Raw genomic sequence first — 18,313 nt, 5'->3', positions numbered from 1 at the left:
GGTCAAAAACTAGGTCACCGGGTCAAATCAAAGGAAAATCTTGTTGACACTCTAGAGGTCACAATTTTGGCCCAATCTTAATGAAACTTGTTTAGAATGTTACCTTAAATAAAATCTTGGAAGAATTCAATATTGGGTCATCTGGGATCAAAAACTAGGCCACCAGGTCAAATCAAAGGAAAAGCTTGTTGACACTGTAGAGGCCACATTTATGATTGTATCTTCATAAAGCTTTGTCAGAATTTTAATCTTGATGATCTCAAGGTCCAGTTTGAATCTAGGTCATGTAGGGCAAAAACTAGGTCACCAGGTCAAATCAAAGGAAAAGCTAGTTAACACTCTAGAGGCCACATTTATGTCCATATCTTAATGAAACTTGGTCAGAAGGTTAATCTTGATGATATATAGGTCAAGTTCAAGTCTGGGTCAAGTTCAAGTCTGGGCCACATTTATGACCATATCTTAATGAAACTTGGTCAGAAGGTTAATCTTGATGATATATAGGTCAAGTTCAAGTCTAGGTAGCTAGGTAAAATCAAAGGAAAAGCTTGTTAACACTCTAGAGGCCACATTTATGACTATATCTTAATGAAACTAAGTCAGAATGTTAATCTCGGTGATCTTTAGGTCAAGTTCTAATCTGGGTCTTATGGGGTCAAAAACTAGGTCACCCAGTCAGATCAAAGGAAAAGCTAGTTAACACTCTAGAGGTCACAATTTTGGCCCGATCTTAATGAAACTTGGTCAGAATATTAACCTCGATAAAATCTTGGAAGAATTGGATATTGGGTCATCTTGGGTCAAAAAATAGGTCACCAGGTCAAATCAAAGGAAAAGCTTGTTGACACTGTAGAGGCCACATTTATGACTGTATCTTCATGAAAATTGGTCAGAATTTTAATCTTGATGATATCAAGGTCCAGTTTGAATCTGGGTCATGTAGGATCAAAAACTAGGTCACCAGGTCAAATCAAAGAAAAAACTAGTTAACACAGTAGAGGCCACATTTATGACCATATCTTAATGAAATTTGGTCAGAATGTTAATCTTGATTATTCCTAGGTCAGATGAGCAATACAGGGCCGGGCCTTCATGGCCCTCTTGTTAGATAATTCCTATTTTACTCTGAGGGAATCATTAGGTCAAATGTCAAGGTAACAGTTGACTTGAGACTGAAAACAGCATTCAGTCAATAACAGGAGAATAGTTGGACATTGGGCCATCAAATGTTATAGCATGATTATCTATCTCAGTAGATGACCCCTGGAATTTACACACATTATTTCGTCATACAGTAGATCATAGGGAGATATGTTTTTTCAAACAGCTAATGTTTTCACTGTCACTTATTATATTCATTTTACACCACAGGCTGCACGGACGCCAAGCCCAGGTGGCGCCTCGGGGAGTTCGAGGGATGTTGCTTTGCCAAGTAAGAAATCAAAGAAGCGGCGAGGAGGGGTATCGAGTTTTCGCGCATTATCAACACGTATTTATAGATTTTTTAATGCTGACACAGATAACCAGTCTGTGTTTTATAACCGGACCAATCAACAAGCTACTGTAGAAGAAATCCCCCCAGAACCACCAGAAAGAAATATAGCTAATGGTAAGAAAACAAAACGTGTAAATCGTTTTGAATCTACTGCCTCCCGGCGACCACTTCTCGATGGAGATTCTCGCACAGACGTCTCTCCACGAGACTCCACGTCGTCTGCTGCAGACATGAGAGGAAATATTTATAACCCATTACTTAGGGAAAGTGAAGGTCGTGCTCCTTCCGGTCCATACGATCATCTGACTTTGAGTAAAACTCAGTCAGGTAACATTAGAGACAGTGGTGTGCCTCCTTCGCCTCATGATTATTTCACTCTGGAGAAAACATCAAGGGAGGTAAATCCTGATGCAGATGGTGAGCAAAAAGATAGTGGATATTTGACTGAATCAAATTCAGTTCCTCAAGACTCAGTTGTGATTGAAAATGAGTTACATGGTGGCATAGATACTATTGAAGAAGAATCTGAATTAACAGGAACACCAAAAAATCATGACTATTTTATACTTGAGCCTCATCAAAGAGAATCAATGAAGAAATCAGACGCTAACAGAAGTGTTAAATCTAACCAGTCGACCAGTGCGTCTGAAGGTTCTTCTAAAGTAGAATCACCAATAAAAGATCATAAAACTAAGCCTGAAGTAACACCAAGAGTTACAAAGACTTCTGAAGGCAAATCTCCCACAAAGTCTATCCCTACCACTCCAGCCAATGATTTATCTAGTCCGTATGAGGTAGCAGTTGACATTGATGCAAGTGTAAAAGACACACAGGATGTAAATAATACAGAAGTAAAAAGTAGAGAATCTAAGGAGGAAACTTATGTGTTATCTAAATTAGGGGATGCCCCAAAACCACCAGAAGCAGTGAATGACGATGAATATTTAAGTCCTGTCGATGTTGAGAAAAAGCCAGATTATGTAGATGTTTTTCCAAATCCTCCACCACGTTCAAGTTCGCTACAGCCTCATGAACTTGGTGATCATCAATCTCCAGATCATAGTTCTCCTTCTCATAGTAAAATTCCACCGAAGCACGAAAGCACCTCACCGGTGCATAAGACTGGAAATAGTTCACCTAAACATAAACAAAAGGCTTCGCAAAAAGATTCACACAAATCACCGTCACACAAATCCCCTTCACACAAGCCTGTTTCTCCTACACGCAGCAAAGTTGAAACAGACATATAAGAAGTGTATGTAATTTGAAGCCGTTAGTTTTAAAAAGGGCCATCACTTCAATTTATTTTAGAGATATAATATTTTGAAAACATCTTATGTTCTTTATCACAGTAGATGTATTGTGATAATTGTAAAAAGACCTGTTTTTTTTTTAAAGTATAGCGACACATACCTCACTGAAAACATCTTTTGTGAATCTGATAATTACATTTGTCAAAAAGTCCAATACTTTACTAGCTCAACAAAGCAATGTTCTGCCAAGATCATTCTTTTTAAAAGTGACGGCTCAAAATGTAAATTGATGAACATTTAGTTAATTAAAATGTTCCAGACATTTTACATTGATAAACTAACTTATTCTAATGTCGTTACAATTAATACTATGGTTTCATTATTTTTAAGATTACTATAATTAAATCTGCTAAGTGTCTTATTACTGTAAAAAGTACCCCAAAAAAAGATCAAGGATAATATCAAGGTACAATAAATGGGTATCGACTGCAACCGTTTCTTTCTTCAAATCTACTCTTTTTGTTCCCACCATCTTTTCACCAAGTTCTATTTTAAGCGGGCGACCGATGATGTAAATGGATGTTTCCTTAATTAATATTCAGTTAGTTATTTAACCAAGATTAAAGATTTGGATTAGGTCCTACAAAATTTATTTTGTCATTTTCTGACATCATTTTTTATATAGAATGCGTTTATGTTATAACATTCTTTTAATTCGGTTTTGGAATTTTTTAGAAATATTTCTATGTGTTTTCTATCGAAAACTTTTGTTTTCAGATTTGTGCCTTGGGACCATGTTATAATATATGCATTCCTTCTTATTAATTAATTCTATTTTTAGACTAACTTGCCTATTACCTCAATGGCATTTATATCTTCTGTGTTCTTAAAAGCATTTAATATTTCATTTCCATTTCTTTAAATACATGTGTTTTTTAACGTGATTGTAAATTTCAAATTGCATGATTGGTTAATTATTTTATTGCCGTTTTGCAAGATGGCAGAAAATTGTCAGTTAGAACATCCTCCTTTATTCATTTGGAATTTATTCATTTGTAATAACTAGAAATCTAGTGTTATGATAACAACTTGGAGTCGTGTAATATATATTTATGTCCCCCTTCAAAGAAGAGGGGGTACATTGTTTTGCTTATTGTGGGTTTGTCTGTAGGTCGTTAGACCCCTTAGTTTCCGGCTAATAACTAGAGAATGCTTTGTTTCACAATGGCCAAACATCATAGGATGATGGCTTGTGGTTAGTGGATGATCCGTATTCATTTTGGGGTCAGTATTGGTCAAAGACACAGTGATCCCGAAACTGAAAACTATTGCCGCTCAATAACTTAAGTACGTTTTGACTTACGGCCAAATTTCATAGGAAGATTGCCTGTATAGTTTTAAGGGTCAGTAGGTCAAAGGTCAAAGTCAGACTGAAAATGATTTCCACTCAATAATTGAAGAACGCATTTGCAGTCAGTCTTCATTGGATGGTTGCCTGTAGGCTTTAGATGACCCTGTTGTTTTAGGGGTCATTTGGTCAAAAGTCAAGGTCACAGCATATAGAATCACTTGCATCTTAGATGAGGAGGGGAACTTTTAAAAAGTGTTTTAACTTTTGAATACTACAGCCACCAATTGCAACCTATTGTTCTTGGCCCAGATACACGCTACTTATAACATTGCATATACGACATACTGCTTCTTACATTGTATATTTTTATTAAAGGCATGTTGTACTGAGATAAAACAGATTTTCAGCTAAAACTTTGTACCAGGATGTCTCTCATTGTTCACCAGAAATTTAGAGTGTGTAATACTTGTCAGATAGAATACTTACTGTAATACAGTACAGTGTGTCAAAACAGGTCATGTTTTCAGCTCACCGGAACTTTGTCCAGGGTGAGGTATTAATATAGGTGAACGGTCCGGTGTCCATCGTACATCGTCCTGCTTCTTGCATCAACATTTTTACTTAAATATCTCCTCTGAAAGTATGACTACTTGCCAGATTTTCACCAAAATTAGTCAGTAGAACCTGGCATGGACCTTTTACAAGTTTGTTCAAATGATTCAGCTTGGCACCTTTTAGGGGCCACTAGAACTAAAAATAGAAAAACATTTAAACAACATTCTCATAAACTGCTTCATAGGTCTTCGCCAAAATTGGTTTGTAGCATAATTATAAGGTCCTCTCCCAATTTTGTTCAAATGGGGGCACTTTGCTCCTTTTTAGGGGCCACTAAAGCTAAAAATAGAAAAAAACAACATTTAAACAACTTCTTCTCATGAACCCCTTGATAGATCTTCATCAAACTTAGTCTGTAATGCAATTATATAATAGGGTCCTCTCCTAATACTGTTCAAATGGGGGCACTTTGCTCCTTTAAGGGACTGCTAGAGATCAAATTAGAAAGATCTTTAAACGATTTCTTCAATAACCAATAGATGGATCTTCATCGATCTCGGTCTGTAGCATCATTATATGGTCCTCTCTCAGATTTACACTCAGCCCCTTTAAGGGGCCTCTATGTGAAAATAAGACTTCTTCTCATGAACTGCTCTATGTATCTTCATTTAAATGGTCTGTTGCATCAGTATAAAGTCCTCCCAGATTTATTCAAATGGGGGCGATAAACCCCTTTAAGGTGCCACTAGAGCTAAAAATAGAAGTACCTTAAATGCCTACTTCCTATGAACTGTTGGATGTAACTTCACCAAACATTATCTTTAGCATCATTATAAGGGCTTCTCCCAAGCTTTTTTCAAATTGGGGCACTTGGTCCTTTTTAAGGGCCACTAGAGCTGAAAATAGAAATGACTTTAAACAACTTCATCTCATGAACAGCTAGATGGATATTCATCAAACTTGATTTGTAGTATCATTATAAGGTCCTTTACTAACTTTTTTAGTTCGGGGCACTTGGCCCCTTTTAGGGGCTGCTAGAGGTAAAAATAGAAAAACCTGTAAATAACATCTTCTCATGAACTGCTTGATGGATCATCATCAAACCTTGTCTGGAGCATCATTAAAAGGTCCTCTTCCAAATTTCTTTAAAGCGGGCATTTTGGCTCCTTTTAGGGGCCACTAGAGCTAAAAATAGAAATACCTTTTAACAACTTCATCTCATGTACCACTAGATGGTTATTCATTCAGCTTTGTCTGTAGCATTATCATAAGGTTCTCTCCAAGTTTTGTTAAAATGAGGGCACTTGGCCGCTAGAACTGAAAACATAAATGCCTTTAAATGACTTCTTCTCATGAAGGGCTTGATTGATCATCATCAAACTTGATTTGTAGCATCATTTTAAGGCCCTCTCCCAAGTTGTTCATTTGCAGTTTTTGGCCTATTTAGGGACTGCTGAGTTAAAAATAGAAAAAAGATTAAATGACTTCTTCTGATGAACCGCTGACTGGAACTTCATCAGACTTGGCCTGTAGCATCATTGTAAGATCCCTTTCCCAAGTTTGTTCGAATAAGGGCACTTAGCCTCTTTAAGGCTAAAAATAGAATAACCATTTAATGACTTCTTCTCATGAATAGCTTGATGGATCTTCATCAAACTTGGTCTGTAGTATCATTGTAATAGTTCTGCTTGGTCCCTTTTAGGGGACACCAGAGCTAAAACCAGAATTTATTTTAAATAACTTTATACCATGAAGTTTGTTCTAATGTTATGCATTTTTGGGGCATCACAGCAAAATATAGAAAAATCCTTTTAAAAACTTTTTTAATGCACTACTTAAAGGATTTTCACTAAACATAGTTACAGGCAAGGTCAGGTCCGGGTGAGCGACTAAGTCCCATTTAGGCCTCTTGTTATGAGTTAATTATGGATACTGTATATGATGACTTATTTAAAACCGTATGTTTTTGGCTAAGAAAGGAATATGTGTTGTTAATGCCCTTCAGGATCATGAAATTTTTCTAATTTCTCAAGTAATTGTTCATTTCTTATCATTGTAATGTAGCTCTCATCTTTGCTACACTTCAATACTGATAGTCCAAATATGTTTTCTTACTTTAAGCCATGCACATGTTATACTACCAATTCTGATGAAACTTATGACAAAGGCTCTGCATTCCGTGATAGACTACATGTTTTCATATGACACCTCAGTTGGTAAGAAGGCCAAGAACCATAAGGTGTGTTTTTTTCAGAAAAAAATGTGCCTTTTTGTACTTAGAAAGTTAGAATTTTCTTGGTTAAATATGTTTTTATGATGTCCTCTTTTCTTGTATGCTGTAAATGCTATAGCCTTGAAACTTTATACACATTTATTCATCAGTAACAGAATAGGCAGATGAAGGATCATCTCTCGCATTGTTGACCTTTCTGTACTTAGTTTTCTTGGTAAAATATGTTGTAAAGGACCACTTTTCTTGAATAATGTCAAAATTTATGGAATCTTTGAATACCTGTTTTTCATCATTTGATGAGTAAGTAGGTAAAGAACCATAACTCTCTTTCGCATTTTTTGGCATGATGGCCCATTTTGTACTTAGAAAATTGATATCTGTGTTAAAGTGACCAGAACAGTAACTGTGGTTGGCACACTTAGTGTACTTACTATGTTTTTGAAGTGATTCAAGGGATTTTTTTCAAACTTGTTGTTACTGACCTTCATCCATTTGGCAAGATACATAATTCTGACAAAATAATTTCTTGAATTTTGCTACTTTATTTTCATAAAGTTTTTTTTAAATTTTTGCATACTAATTTTGAAATTAAGGTATTTTTTGAATAACTTAATAGGATTGCAACAGGCTTACGACAGATGTTGGTCCATAATTTTAACAAATTTGATGTTCTTTTAAAAAAAATTTACAAATCAAAACATGATAGCATGTTACTACTCCTTCAGAATCAGATATAATAGTGAAAATCTGTTGCTACTGTTTCGTCAAAGTTAGCAGTATTTATTATCTGCTACTTATAATTCCACGGTATGATTTCTGTGCAACAGACCAGCAAAATAACATCCTCTTGAATAATTTATGTTTAATTTGATAGCATCACACAGTTGCAGAAAGGCCATTACTACACTCTTGGCTTATGACTTACAATCTTGGATTATACCTTTATGTTACTTCAATATTTATGTAATTGTTTCTTTCATTTTCCCTCATTTAAGGTCACTATTTACTGTCCAGCTTGAAAATATTCAAGCTGACAGCACTTTGTTTTTCATTTTGCTCACAAGTTTTCTGTTACCACATATTTGTACCCATGACTACTTTTTTCATGTTTGCTCAAAATTCATGATATCTAAGAATTATAATTAATATTGAATATAGTTATTGCTGTCACAACAATGCAGTTAACATTGAATAAAGTTATTGCTATCACAACAATGCAGTTAACATTGAATATAGTTATTGCTATCACAACAATGCAGTTAACATTGAATAAAGTTACTGCTGTCACAACAATGCAGTTAACATTGAATATAGTTATTGCTATCACAACAGTGCAGTTAACATTGAATAAAGTTATTGCCATCACAACAGTGCAGTTAACATTGAATATAGTTATTGCCATCACAACAATGCAGTTAACATTGAATAAAGTTATTGCCGTCACAACAATGCAGTTAACATTGAATATAGTTATTGCCGTCACAACAATGCAGTTAACATTGAATAAAGTTATTGCTATCACAACAATGCAGTTAACATTGAATATAGTTATTGCTGTCACAACAATGCAGTTAATAACATTGAATATAGTTATTGCTGTCTAAGCAGTGTAATACATTTCATGATAGTTCCAAACCAATTTTTTAAGCCTATACTTTATTTTCGTAATTGTATTGAAGATAGATGTGTTGTTATTTTTTGGGGTTTTTTTTGTATTTTAAGCAGGTGATACTACATTGATTCATACTTAATTAGAAAGTGAAACTTTTTACTGTAAAATTCAAACATTTTTCCCTTTGTTACTTTTTTAACAGCTGACTGCATGCAATCTTTTCACATGTTTTGATAAGTTGCTATGTGCATGATGTCACTTATCAACTGTTGATGCTGAATTTTGTCTTTCAGTAATATTTTTATGGTGTATAATTTATAATTAATAATTTAATGGTGTATGATGGCAGTATATATTGAATAATCCCAGGGATGGCCATTGAAATCTGTGCAAGGAATCGAGAAGAGCAGAAGAATGCTAACCCAAATATTTAAGTAAAATCCTGGTCTCGCTTTCAAAGTAAATAAATAATCTGGCTTAAATTCCACGAGTTAAAACATAGGATCTCCCTTAAAATATTCCAAAACAGATACATTTTGAAAAGAAAAGAACATTCTTTGGCTTTAGTTTATGGATATCTTAGTATTTTTGAAAAAAAAATCCTAACTTCACTCACAGTAAATATTCTTTTCCATACCTTACAGGCGCGTGATCAAACTCCAGTTGAGAGACATGTATTTTGTATAATCTGGCCAGTTTCAGCTACTATATACTAGAATCTTCAAAAATATGGCCTCCCTTCGTCCCAGTTTTTCTTGGTAAATAAACATTCTAGCTTAATCTGACCCCAAACAACCAGTCTCCCGCCTCTTCTTATGGTCAGGGCAACCATTATTAATTTTTATGTTTGTTAGTGACCCTGCATGGAAAAATGTGGGGTCAGTATGATAAATGATGGCGAGGCGTTAGCTGAGTCCCCAGATATATCTGACTGACCCCACATATTTGTGTGAAGGGTCACATACAAACCCAATAATTGATTTGTTTTACTGACCACTTACTTTAAGCCTAGCCCAACATGAAAATCTACTGACCTTCCACAGAAATACAGGGTGTCACTATGTGACCATCTTTTAACAAGTGGAAATGCTAGAATCTTGTGTGAGGTATGAAATTTTTTTGCCAAATATGTATTTTTGCTTTAGTAAGCTGGAACAGTTTATTTTTTCTTGCCAGTTAAGGCTGTCGTTCATAGCGATATTCTTAAAATATATATACAGTTATAGACATTGTGAATGTAACTTTAATGTACGTTATTTTGGATTCCATTTTACATTTATTTTATGGAATTTTATCATAAAGTTTTTAAGTATGATATAGAAATATTTAAATTGATGTACATGTATTTGTAATGTGTGATTATTTTAAGAGAACATATTCTCATCTTGTAATAAACATGAAGAAAAAGAAAGGTTTATACATTTACACATGCGGTTTTAACATTATGCTTATTATTGCTTTTATGCTAATTTCTACAGAACCTCTCTTCGTACATCTTTCAGTATTTGATAGTGTTTAATTGTCGTTGTTTGGCTTACAATGACTTAGTTTGCATATTCTATCTTAATTTTCTATGTGCAATAAATGTTATATGTTTGTAAAGGATTGAAAATATAAAGAAATATTCAGTTACAGAAGTTCGTTTTATTGATTGACTGGGATCGTCTGGTCCAGAAAAAGCTACACAGATAACCCCTTATAGATTTGCCATTGTCACGCTCGGAGTTCAGAGATTTGGGGCTTTTTTGTTCGATCTGTATTTTTTTGGCAAAAAACATTTGCAATTATAAGACCAGGTGTAACCTTCAAGACTGAGACCCCGGGTCACATGTAGCACGTGTAGCCTGCAAGACTGAGACCCCCGGTCACATGTAGCACGTGTAACCTTCAAAACTGTTACCCCTTGTCACATGTAGCACGTGTAGCCTGCAGGACTGAGACCCCGGGTCACATGTAGCACGTGTAACCTGCAAGACTGTGACCCCGGGTCACATGTAGCACGTGTAGCCTGCAGGACTGAGACCCCGGGTCACATGTAGCACGTGTAGCCTGCAAGACTGAGGCCCCGGGTCACATGTAGCACGTGTAACTTGCAAAACTGTGACCCCGTGTCACATGTAGCACATGTAGCCTGCAAGACTGAGACCCCGGGTCACATGTAGCACGTGTAACCTGCAAAACTGTGACCCCGGGTCACATGTAGCACGTGTAGCCTGCAGGACTGAGACCCCGGGTCACATGTAGCACGTGTAGCCTGCAAGACTGAGACCCCGGGTCACATGTAGCACGTGTAACCTGCAAAACTGTGACCCCGTGTCACATGTAGCACATGTAGCCTGCAAGAATGAAACTCCGGGTCACATGTAGCATGTGTAGCCTGCAAGACTCAGACCCTAGATCACATGTAGCATGTGTAGCCTGCAAGACTCAGATCCCGTGTCACATGTAGCACGTGTCATCTGCAATACTCGGACCCCGGGTCACAAGTAGCACGTGTAGCCTGCAAGACTCAGACCCTAGGTCACATGTAGCATGTGTAGCCTGCAAGACTCAGACCCGTGTCACATGTAGCACGTGTCACCTGCAATACTCGGACCCCGGGTCACAAGTAGCACGTGTAGCCTGCAAGACTCAGACCCAAGGTCACATGTAGCACGTGTAGCCTGCAAGACTGAGACTCCGGGTCACATGTAGCACGTGTAGCTTGCAAGACTCAGACCCTAGATCACATGTAGCACGTGTAGCCTGCAAGACTCAGACACAGTGTCACATGTAGCACGTGTCGCCTGCAATACTCGTACTCCGGGTCACAAGTAGCACGTGTAGCCTGCAAGACTCAGGCCCAAGGTCACATGTAGCACGTGTAGCCTGTAAGACGGAGACTCCGGGTCACATGTAGCACGTGTAGCCTGCAAGACTCAGACCCAAGGTCACATGTAGCACGTGTAACCTCTAAGACTGAGACTCCGGGTCACATGTAGCACGTGTAGCCTGCAAGACTCAGACCCTAGATCACATGTAGCACGTGTAGCCTGCAAGACACAGACACCGTGTGTCACATGTAGCACGTGTCGCCTGCAAGACTCAGACCTCGGGTCACATGTAGCACGTGTAGCCTGCAAGACTCAGACCATAGGTCACATGTAACACGTGTAGCCTGCAAGACTGAGACCCCGGGTCACATGTAGCACGCGTAGCCTGCAAGACTGAAACCCCGGGTCACATGTAGCACGTGTAGCCTGCAAGACTCAGACCCTAGGTCACATGTAGCACGTGTAGTCTGCAAGACTCAGACCCCGTCCAGTCGCTGCCCGGTCCCTCTGCTTAGGTGAAGAATAAACAAACGTTTTGCATAAGCCATTTTAACAACACGCACGTTGAAGACACGTTCCTCACTCTGCCATGCGCAGTTTTTAACCCTCTCCAGTCGATGTCCACAGAGGCGTTGAAGAGTAGATCGTTGAAGTCAAATTCGAAAGTCAAATTTGTGTAAAAATCACAAAATTTAAAATTTATCTTTCAGTCTTCAAAAATAGTTTGTTATTATGTCATAGATCTTTATGTAGGCTACTTATTGTTTGTATGACAGAAAAAAAGTCAGCAATGTGGATCTTATCATAATATGGGGAGCATAATTGCCCTATATTGATCACCAGATTCATGTTACATGGTACATGTTGCGAGTTCGGTTGGTAATAAAGGCCAGCACTAAATATTCACACATTCTCAGGTGTAACAGTATGCATGAAGGATGAAATATAGTACAATAACTGATTGAAAATGAAACAAACTTTACAGCTGAAACTTCTCGGCTAGAAACTGTTTCTCTTTATACAGTAACCGTGTGAGTGGTTCTGTTATAGTAACATTGACCTTGCCCCCGAAATGCATGAAATTATTTTGAAACAGGACGTGGACAATTTTGATTTAAAGCCATGAATTGAACAAATATATAAAAATCATGATCGGGGCATTACAATTTTAGACAATATAAATATTCTTAAATTTAGTTTTCCTTTATATCTCAATGTGAAACAAGTGAATGAAATATAGTCATGCAATTACCGTGATACACAGTGCCCTACTAAAAGTTGACTAATTATCTCAACTGCAGCATAACCTGATATCTGTCAATGATGTAGATTCAATATTGTGGATTCAATATTGTGGATTAATATTATCTGTCATGTGTTTACGAATCGGATAGAAATATCCGTCCCGAGGGCACCTGCGCATTGGGCGGTACCAAAATGTTTGGTTACAAATCTCTTTTAAATTGGTCGGAAAATAGAAAATGCTTCGTCGTAATGATAATTTAAAGGGAGGAAATTCTGAAGAAAAACACCACCAGTTTTCAATTGGATTGATCAGCTTGTTAGATTAAATGTTTATGACGAGAGAGTTAGATTCGATAAGAAAAATAACCTAAAATATTTGACCTCCAATGTGACCTTGACCTTTCACCTTGCGCATAGCACCTTAACTTAATATGAGGAACATTTGTGCCAAGTAATATTAAAATCCCTTAATGAATGGCAGAGCAATTGAGCAAACATGGGACTGATTCTCCTTACATTTGACCTCCGAAATGACAGTGTTATGGAGTGGACACAAAACATAGAATGCAACCAAAAAAGAATAATAGCAGACTCGGTTTGATTGAGTCTGTTCATGAGGGGTTATAAAATGTGCAACACCTCTCACGCCCCCTAGCACCGGCTTAAGCGAACTCTGTTAGTACTCAATGATCCCAAAGGAGCAGAAAATATAACAACACTGAATCCAAGTACGGGTCGACTTTTTACAGCCGCCACACGGCACTTAAAGATTGCTGTTGTGATAGTTAATAAAATCTGTAAAAATATCCCTTGGAAGCATAGAATGCAACCAAAAAAGAATAATAGCAGACTCGGTTTGATTGAGTCTGTTCATACCACAATCATTGACAGATGGCTGACTTACAGACCGGATAAGAAAAGAATGTTGACATCTGACCTCAAAGTGTGACCATGATCTGTGAGCTAGGGTGTTATGCATGACACGTCGTCTCATTTTTTGGGAACATGTGTGCCGCGAAATATTATAATCCTTTAATGGATGACAGAGCTATGGAACTGACACGAAAGTGTGGACGGACAGAATGCCGTACGAAAAGGCGCAAATCACGTAGTCACCGAAACTGTTTTTCAAGCAGTCAGCAAGTTTTTCCTATATCAGACTATGTAAAACAAGTGAACCACAAGATGGGGTCAATTTTAATCCTTGGGGAATGATTTAAATAAAACTGGTATAGGACCACTACACAACACTACAGGTCAATTATCTTAAGTTCTAGGTGTTGCAGCTTCAGACAAGGTCATGTTAATTGTCATTTATACAAATATTTATTTGGAGATAAAACGTTCACTCGGTTTGTTTATACAAAAATATTTTATTGTTATTGTCAAACGATGCTAATTCATTTAAATATATGTTAGTCAATGTCAGCAATACATGTCTGTCTAACACACACACACACACACACACACACACACACAAAAAAAAAAAAAAAAAAAAAAAAAAAAAAAAAAAAAAACAGCCATGGGTATTCATAATATCATAGATATCAAAGTTCAGATTTGTGCAAATAATCGTATAATGCAATTTTATTGTTCAAACATGTTTTTTTTCTATTATAAGTAACTGATCGTTGTTCAGTTAAATGTATATCCCGTAATGCCGGTAATGAAGAGAAAATCAAAAATGAGTCAAGGTTAAATCTTATATCAAAGGTCAAAGGTCATTTTCACGTAAACAAGAGGGCCATAATGGCCCTATATCGTTCACCTGAGTTAAATTGCTTGCTTGAACAAATTTCTTTGCTAAAGCTTAAAAAACAAGAAAGTAGGTCAGTAGGTTATATTCATGGTCACTGAAAGTCAGTTTGAAAACTGGTTTGCAAAACTGTACATGTCGTCCAAGTTTCAAGGCTGTATCTTAAAAAACAAGAAAGTGGGTCAGTAGGTCAAGGTCACATTCAGGTGACCCCTTATCACTTGGGGTCATCCGGTAAATATAATTAAACACTCTAGGAAATATGATCTGATAATTTTTGAAGTATTTTTCCTATATAACTCATACATCAAGTGGGCCGGGGCCTCTTTTTACCCCAAGGGCATAATTCGAACAATCTTGTAAGAGATCAACTAGGCAATGATACATACAAAATATCAAAGGCATAGGCCTTGAACTTTCAGACAAGAAGATTTTAAAAGTTTTTCCTATATCAGTCTATGTTAAACTTGGGACCCCACGGGCAGGGATTCTTTCACCTAAGGGGCATAATTTGAACAATTTTGGTAGTAGACCACTAGGCAATGCAACATATTGTAAGTACCCAGGCTTTTGGATTTCCGACAAATATGTATACAGGATGGACATCTGCACTTTTAGTCACTCTTATCATGTTCAATGAGAAATCGCATCATTGCTGTGTCAGTCTTGTTGGGTGGAAGATCTACGTTGTTACAGTTGATCTGTTCTGGTGGAGAAAGCTGAGCGAGAAAGTTGAGCCAGTGGTGAGAAAGTTGTTTGTGACTAAGAGCACGGATTACGAAGAAAACATTTCTATAAATGGTTTGTTGTAGATATGGATCGGTCTATGGTGGAGGAACTGATCCTATAAATACACTCTAAAAGATAACAGGAATGAAGTTCAGAGTTTTATATGTTATTTAAATTAACGATAACGTATTCTCAATATATATTAACGATAAAATATGCTTCTTACAGTAAAAAAATGATAAACACGTAGGAGATTAAAGGCAGACACAGCAATGGACCAGTTGCAAAGCACTACTTTCAACCATTTAGTTTTTATCAAAGTTCTACTGAAATCATATTTTATAGAGATCTACGATATATTTCACGATTCTAGAATAAAGCGATAGAACTGGTACAGTAAAGGAAGTTTGGTAAACCGCTTGTACCTAAAGTTTCAGAAGTTTGGTAAACCGCTTGTACCTAAAGCTTCAGGGCTTGATTGCATTTTTGAAAGTTGTTGAAGATCGAACTTTAAAAGTAGGTCAATGTTATTGTTATTGTTGCAACTGACCCAGCTTGCTGGAACGTGCGTCCTTTCATAAGTGACGCAATGCTGTAAGGGATGCTGGAATGCTGGGGACCAATCAAAATCCTTGACACAAAAAGCGTGCTGTCAGTGTAATCAGGTCAAGTTACAGTAAACATTAAATAACATGGAATTAACGTAAACAGTGCTGCTATAAAGAGATTAAAAGGTAAGGGCAGATACAGAGTATTGATTTAAAAAGGGGGAACTGAAATAATTGTCTCCGATAAACCAAAATAGAGACGAAAATATAGCGTTCCAGTATTTTTCAGCATTGCGCGTTCAAAGCAAACAAATAGTTACATGGAGCGTTCGAGAATATTCCCGAAGTTTGCTAATTACATACTCGTTACTTTTGAAACAATCAAAGTTAACAAAACAGTAATCAATAGCAATATAAATCAGTCATTTAAACATTCCCTGCAAAATTACTAAAATTCATGCGCAAACATTCATAACAAAAATGGCGGACATATTCAACTCGTAAAATACAGCATGCAGGAATGCTGGAAATCGAAATATTAACAAAAGTGATTTATAACAAGCAAAGATTCTCTGATGAAATCAAAGCGTTATGTCAATACTAAACATACATTCAAGGAAACTAGATTAAAATCTGTATTTTACACATGTTGAGTACTGGTTCGTAAAGTGAATGATATCCGGATACCAGAAAGTTCGGTTATCAGATTTCCAGCTATTACACTCTCCCCACCTTAATATGTGAACTTCTCCAGAAGTTGACACAATACAAAAAACATCAATGAGCAATTATATGATTATGAACATGCACAATTAATAATCATCGATTGATAAAAAATTTTAAATGCACATATTTAATAATTCAAATATAGCCTAATCTTTGGTACAATTATAATATGAAACATCTCCGTTAGATTCTCTATCAAATTATTTAACTAAATTAAACTGAGCACATTTCAAAGTTGATAATTAAATACATTTTCTACTACACTTCACAGTTCATAATGGTAACTCGAGTTTGAATCTACCACATCTTTAAGTCTTTTCACAGTTCATACACACAGTTCATACAGAAATACCTTCTAACACTTCACATTTCATAGCATTTTAATTAAAACTTCAATGTTCATAATGCTTTTAGTTAACACTCCTCATTCGAAGATATGTCATATTTAAATAGTTCATCAGCACTTCATAGTTCATAACGCGCAAATAGTTCATGAACATTTCACATGTAATACTTTGAAAGTTTGCAATACGTAAAAGTTAATGATCACTTCATTGTTCATTATACTTAAAAAAACCCACGAATGCTTCGCGTATAATATTTTGAAAGTTCATGATCATTTCACAGTCCATAGTACTTAAATAATCACTTCACACTTTTTAATACTTACAAAGTCCATGAATATCGCACATATTGTATAATATTCCAGTTCATGATCACTTCACAGTCTGTAATACTTAAAACAGTTTGTGATGAATTCATTATTTATTATACTTAAAAAGAAAGTCCATAGTACTTGAATAGTTCATGGTCCTTCACAGTTTGTACTACTTCAAACAGTCCAGAGCTCTTAATGTGGGAACAAGTTCACCAGTTGTAATACTTTAAAATAACCCACAGTCCTTGCGCGAAAAATAGTTTACAGTTCATTACGTTAATGAAATGTTACAAATGTATGTTTATATATATATTAATCAGTATTATGTATTCTAGGGTGTAGATTCCTCAGATGTGTTAAGAAATTGTCAGTACTGGCTTTCAGGATTTTCATGATGATGATTTTGACCGCCCCTCGATGGTTAATCTCAGTGAAATGTGTTTAATACTTTGAAGAAGAGTGGAAAGTGGAGTTGGTAAGAATGACCGGATTATTGCTATCTGATTTTCTGTGGCGCTGGTATCTTTTCCTACAGAGATGTTCTTGATGACCTCATAATTGTATTCTAACAGTTTTGTTGTTGGTCCAACGTTGTGCATTTTGGTTCCGGGTAAGACTAAATAATTATATTTGAAAAGTAGTTTTGTTCGGTACAGATGTTTCAAGTTGATGACGTTTTGGTGTTCCAGTGACATTGCTGCAAATTCAACTGGTCATGTGTAAAGGAGGACCAACCATTTGGTGGCCAGCAGAGATTAGATGTAATTGGAATACTTTCTTCAGGTACAGAGCTCCACTCTCTGCTTCCAGGTTGAAGAATTGGCATACTCCCATTCATCAGAAGGGTTTTTGCTAAGACAATTGGAGTGATGTGTAGTGGTGTTGGTCTATATATCGGTGCTGCTGCTGGATTCTGGGTGGTTGTTGTTTGTTCGTACAATGGTGCTGGTGCTGCTGGATTTCTGGTGGTCGTTGGTTGGTATGATGGTGTCGGTGCTGCTGGATTCTGGTTGGTGGTTGTTGGTCTGAATGATGGTGTTGTTGGCGCATATGATGGTGTTGGTGCTGGTGCTGCTGGATTCATGACGGTTGTCGTTGGCGCATATGATGGTGCTGATGCTGGTGCTGGTGCTGTTGGATTCATGATGATTGTCGTTGGCTCATATGATGGTGTTGGTGCTGAGTTGAAAAGTGGTGGAGGTGAGTCAATGTGGTACTTTAGTGATGATACATTTGAGTGGTGATCTGGTGAGCTTTGAGGGCTGTCAGTACCAAAAGAGATAGGTGTCGGTGTGAGAAGTGAGTCTAGATCATCTTCATAGTCGGCTTGTTTTGGCGA

The 18,313-nt window shown here is 36.8% G+C and overlaps 1 protein-coding gene across 1 annotated transcript in view; it reads left to right on the top strand.

Annotated features, from left to right (window-relative positions):
• LOC123529354 (uncharacterized) overlaps window positions 1-10,136 on the top strand; it is a 31,186-nt gene extending 21,050 nt beyond the window's left edge. The window contains exon 5 of the mRNA XM_045309665.2: window positions 1,372-10,136. Coding sequence (XP_045165600.2) covers window positions 1,372-2,745 — 1,374 coding nt within the window. The 3' untranslated portion in view covers window positions 2,746-10,136. The remainder of the gene's footprint in view (window positions 1-1,371) is intronic.
• The last annotated feature ends 8,177 nt before the right edge of the window (window positions 10,137-18,313 follow it).

This window comes from Mercenaria mercenaria, chromosome 13 (assembly GCF_021730395.1).
Source record: "Mercenaria mercenaria strain notata chromosome 13, MADL_Memer_1, whole genome shotgun sequence".
NCBI classification, from domain to species: domain Eukaryota; kingdom Metazoa; phylum Mollusca; class Bivalvia; order Venerida; family Veneridae; genus Mercenaria; species Mercenaria mercenaria.
Note: the sequence above shows the minus strand (reverse complement) of the source record. Positions and strands in the feature narration are given on the sequence as shown.